The 4526-nt window shown below is 41.4% G+C and overlaps 1 protein-coding gene across 1 annotated transcript; it reads left to right on the top strand.

The window, feature by feature from the left end:
* Positions 1-200: 200 nt before the first annotated feature.
* LOC121133535 (acrosomal protein SP-10-like) lies at positions 201-3157 on the top strand. The gene is made up of 3 exons (XM_040730216.1): positions 201-332; positions 548-673; positions 2267-3157. The coding sequence occupies exons 1-3, from the start codon at positions 284-286 to the stop codon at positions 2410-2412; spliced, it is 321 nt and encodes a 106-aa protein (XP_040586150.1). The 5' UTR covers positions 201-283; the 3' UTR covers positions 2413-3157.
* Positions 3158-4526: the final 1369 nt, after the last annotated feature.

Here is a 4526-nt window from a genome sequence, read left to right as displayed (position 1 = left end):
GCTGCTGATTGTAAGATTGCCTTTCAGTTCATGTGTATGTTTAGTGCCCCCTGAAGCAAGGGAATGTGAGGGGAATGAGGAAATAAGTAAGTTACAGGAAAGGGGTTTGGTGTATTGCCAATGTGGGAGTACCTCATTTTGAGCTCTGCTTCTGGGAACCCACTGTCCATTGTCATTTCCTGAGTGGACTATAAATTCAGTAGAGGCTGTCCAGTCTTTTCTGTGAGTGATCTCTGATCATCAGCGTCTGGCACTAACTGCCCTGCAAGTGAGCTCAGTAGAAATGGAAAACCTACTGAAGCTGTGTCTCTTTCTTCTCTGCCTTGAAACCGGTAAGTATTGCCTGTATCTTGTTGCCTTATCTATCAAAGAAAGAAAATCAACTGCCTTTTATTTTACCTTGCCTTGCCTGTGGTGTTGAGACATGCCGACTGGAGCACACCTATTAGGCAAAACATGGTTGCAGCCAAGTAATCCAGAGATCTAGTTTTCCATGGGAAGTGACAACACAGCACCTGTCTCCTTTAAGTAGTCTTTATCTTTGCAGCTCTCTCTGTGCAGTGCGCACTGTGTCGAACTTACAAAAATGGAGAGTGTCTTAATGGGAATGGCACATGCACTACAAGACCTGGTGAAACGTGTATGATCCGCAGAATCCTGTATGCATCTGAAAGTAAGTATGTGCTCTGTGCTCTGGAGAATTCTGTTTCTCCTTCAGGATTCCAAACACCATCTCTAAGATATTGTACTTAAAGAAAATGAGTTCACTGACATCCAGTTATGATATTCCAAACCTTGTGCTGGGGTCAACTTTTGGAGAATACTAAAGCTAAGTACATCTTGAGTGAATAGGACTATGGGACTTCTCTCCATCATTGTATTAATACATTCATCAGCCCTTGATCTGCACCAGCTCTATTTAGGGTCTGTCTTGGTCAGTTTTTCCATTCCCATGACAAAAGAGCATAGCCAAAGCAATTATAAAAGAAAACACTTAATTTGGGTCTGGCTCAAAGTCCCAGAGTTAAAATCCATGATGATCACTGTGGACAGCATGGCAGCAAGCGTGAAGGCATGGTAGTGGTGCAGGAGATGAGCATTTACATGCTGAGTCATAACAATGGGGAGAGAGAGAGATGGAGAGAGACAGAGACAGAGAGACAGAGAGAGAGAGAGACAGAGACAGAGACAGAGAGAGATAAGAGACGGAGAGACAGAGAGACACAGAGAGAGACTGAGTCAGAGAGACAGAGACAGAGACAGAGAGACAGACAGAGACAGGGACAGAGAGACATACAGAGAGAGAGACAGAGACATTGAGACGCAGAGAGAGAGATCGACAGAGACAGAGACAGAGAGACAGAGAGAGAGACAGAGAGACATACACAGAGAGAGAGAGACAGAGAGACAGACAGAGAGAGACAGAGACAGAGAGACAGAGACATTGAGACACAGAGAGAGAGACAGAGACAGAGAGACAGAGACAGACAGACAGAGACAGAGACAGAGAGACAGAGACAGACAGCGACAGAGAGACAGAGACAGAGAGACATACACAGAGAGAGAGACAGAAAGAGAGAGAATGGCATTGGCTTTTAAAACCCCAAAGCCTATCTCTGGTGATACACCTTCCCATACAAGGCTACACTTCCTAATTCTTCCAGAGAACTTTGACCAAGTGTGTCAAAGTTGAAATTTGAAACCTCTGAGAGCTGTTGTATTTCAAACTCCACAGGCTCCAAGGCTACAAAATATCAGTCCTTTCCTGGTGGCTTTAGCTTTTCTAATGTTCATTGAACTTATGTCTTAGCCTGGAATCACCTTCTCATCCTCAGGACAACTTGATGCCTCTCAAGTCTTCCTCTTTTGTTTATCTCCTGGCATCTTTCATGGGGTATCCTTCCTGTCATTCCACAGAATCTTGTGTGCTAATGTTATCTTGATCTCTACATGCCCAATTATTCACCACTGAGTCCGGATTCCAGCATGGATAAGCATGCTTAAGGTTCGATGATGCTGTGTGTCTCTACATGTAGAACCTCAAGCTCACCACTAAGCAAATATTTCTCTTGTAGGAAAGGCTATTGGGTAAATCAACTTTCTCCACATGTAGCTAAAATGTGTGCATCAAGAAGGCTTAAAGGCTTAAAAGCACTAACTGCTATTAAAGAAAATTCTTTCATTGAAAGCATCCTCAATCAAAAAATACTTGAATATGGGGTTTTATCCTGACTCTAAAAAATCTTTTTGCTATCTTCTTAAACAGGCCATAATCTGAAAAGTGCAGAGTTGAGGTGCACAGATGTCTGCAAATTTGAAGTAATATTTTATGAAGGCCTAATAACACATACATACTGCTGCAATTCTGAAGATTTCTGCAATGACATTAACTTACCAATCATCATGGACTAGTGTCATCTGGTTTCAGTTGACCTCATCATTCATTTCCATTTCTTCCTGTCTTTCTTTTCTTCCTTGGGTTTCATATTTTTTAAGACCAGGGATTTTTCTAAGCCTCACATTTTGCAAGTCATAGAACTTGGGGACAGACAGAACTTCCTTGGTATTAAGAAAATGTATCTGATTATATTAGCTAATTCTTATTCCTGATATTCCCTAGACCTCATCACCATGAATGTAGTTGACATGTGGTTACATCAATGCATTTGTCACACCAGAAGGGCTCAGCAAAACAGATGAGTAGATAAAAGGATGGGTAAAATGTCAGAAAGAGGGGGAACATTCCCAGTACCCTAAAACATGGGTTTCAGAAATTGGTTGCAACTATTTTGCATCGTGACTTACACTTCCAGGGACAAATTTAAAGCAGGAAAGATTGTTGCAGACGACAGTTTCAGTCCTTCATTGTCTTGTTCCATTGCCATCAGCCTATAATAAAACTAAACATGAAACGCCATGACATACCAAAACTTCTCACCTCATGATGTCCAGGAGTAGCAAGACAGAGGATAAGGTAAGACAAGGATGCTAACAAAACACACTCGATGACCTGTTCTAAAAGTAAGACTCACAACTGAAAATAAAGACGTCTAGATGGTCTTATTCCCAAGAATGATGAAAATCACTGCTACAAGGTTGTAATACCAAGTTTCACTCAGTGAAGAATATCTCCACCTTTTGCTTCTGTTATATAGCTGCCAGAAAATAAATTCATCAAATGGCTACTACTCTTTGAAAGACTTTTTTTTTGAGCATGTAGAACCAGGAATGAAAATGATGTTGACTCTCAGTAAGAAGGAATTGGATTTGCAAACCCTCATTCCTTTCCCCCATCAAATTTCAGGCACCTTAGGAATAAACTTTCATTTCAGTGATTTCAGGCATACTAAATCGTCAGCACTGAGTAGAATCAAATTTCTTCTCGATGTGTAAGATATACTCATGATTCAGGAAGTCATCAGCCTTTCAGTTAGCACACATAGGATTTATTAAACATTTACTACTACAGATCATTTTCCCCTTTATTAATTGGATATATTGCAATAGAATGGTTGGAAAAGGAGTAAAGTGTCTAAAAAGTGATTAGTCACAAATGCAGTATCTAGGCCGCATGCCCTCCTTTCAAGGCTCAGTGGTTACCACAGAAAAGAGAGCAGAAATACTGAAAGAGTCAGAAATGGTGTAGTACTGGAGAAAAAAAAACCCTCTCCTTGACATGACAAGGTCATTGCACTCCTGGACTCAGGGCAGTTGTGGTTCCCTACACAAGATCTGCACAAAATCAAGCCAGTCAGCATGCCAGCATGGATGGAGGAGGGGAACATCATTTCCTACCCCTACCTGAAGGGCTATTGAAAGTTAATGGCTACAAGGGGAAAGAGAATCAGTTTTCTTCAGATATTTGAACCTTGGTAACTTGTCCATGTTCTGATAGATGTCTCCAAAACTATGTTTGTTTGAACAGCACGAATTTGACTCAGTGGTTTGGTTTTTTAATGACATGAAATGGGTGGCATGGAGAGGATTTAAAAGGGATTGGAGGGAAGAATGGATGTTGTGACAATGTTGCAAATAATTTGTATGCATGTATGAAAGTCTCAAAGAATTAAGAAAATGTATTTATCACATTTGTCTTAAAAATGACTGATAAATCTTTTGCTAAGTAAAATTCTATCTTTCCCTCATGGGAAGAAGAGGATACAGGATGGTCAAGTGGGAAACAGATGGAGAGGGAGATCCAGGAAAGAAGTACCTTGATAGAGACAGCCACAACGGGGTCAGGTAGAAACCAGGTGCCAGGGAACTTCCAAAGAATCCACATGGACGACCCTAGCGACGCCTCCTAACAATAGTGGAAAAGATGCCTCAACTGGCCTCCCCCTGAAATCATATTGGTGAATACCCCAACTATCATCATAGAGCCTTCATCCAGTAATTGATGGAAGCAGATGCAGAGATTCACACCAAGCACCAGGCCATATTCCAGGAATCCAGTCTAAGAGAGAGAGGAGGGAACACATGAGCCAGGGAAGTCAAAATCAGGGACATGGGAACCTTGCTCACAT

Source organism: Mesocricetus auratus, unplaced genomic scaffold, assembly GCF_017639785.1.
Source record: "Mesocricetus auratus isolate SY011 unplaced genomic scaffold, BCM_Maur_2.0 Super-Scaffold_100022, whole genome shotgun sequence".
In the NCBI taxonomy this organism is placed as follows: domain Eukaryota; kingdom Metazoa; phylum Chordata; class Mammalia; order Rodentia; family Cricetidae; genus Mesocricetus; species Mesocricetus auratus.
This window is presented reverse-complemented; position numbering and strand designations above follow the sequence as displayed.

What these genes read in the sequence shown, in the direction of transcription:
- LOC121133535 (XM_040730216.1), top strand. Translation starts at nt 284, where the DNA reads ATGGAAAACCTACTGAAGCTGTGTCTCTTTCTTCTCTGCCTTGAAACC. An exon ending in TCTTCTCTGCCTTGAAACCG is followed by an intron (nt 333 to 547) that starts GTAAGTATTGCC and finishes TTATCTTTGCAG; the next exon opens with CTCTCTCTGTGCAGTGCGCA. An exon ending in AATCCTGTATGCATCTGAAA is followed by an intron (nt 674 to 2,266) that starts GTAAGTATGTGC and finishes CTTCTTAAACAG; the next exon opens with GCCATAATCTGAAAAGTGCA.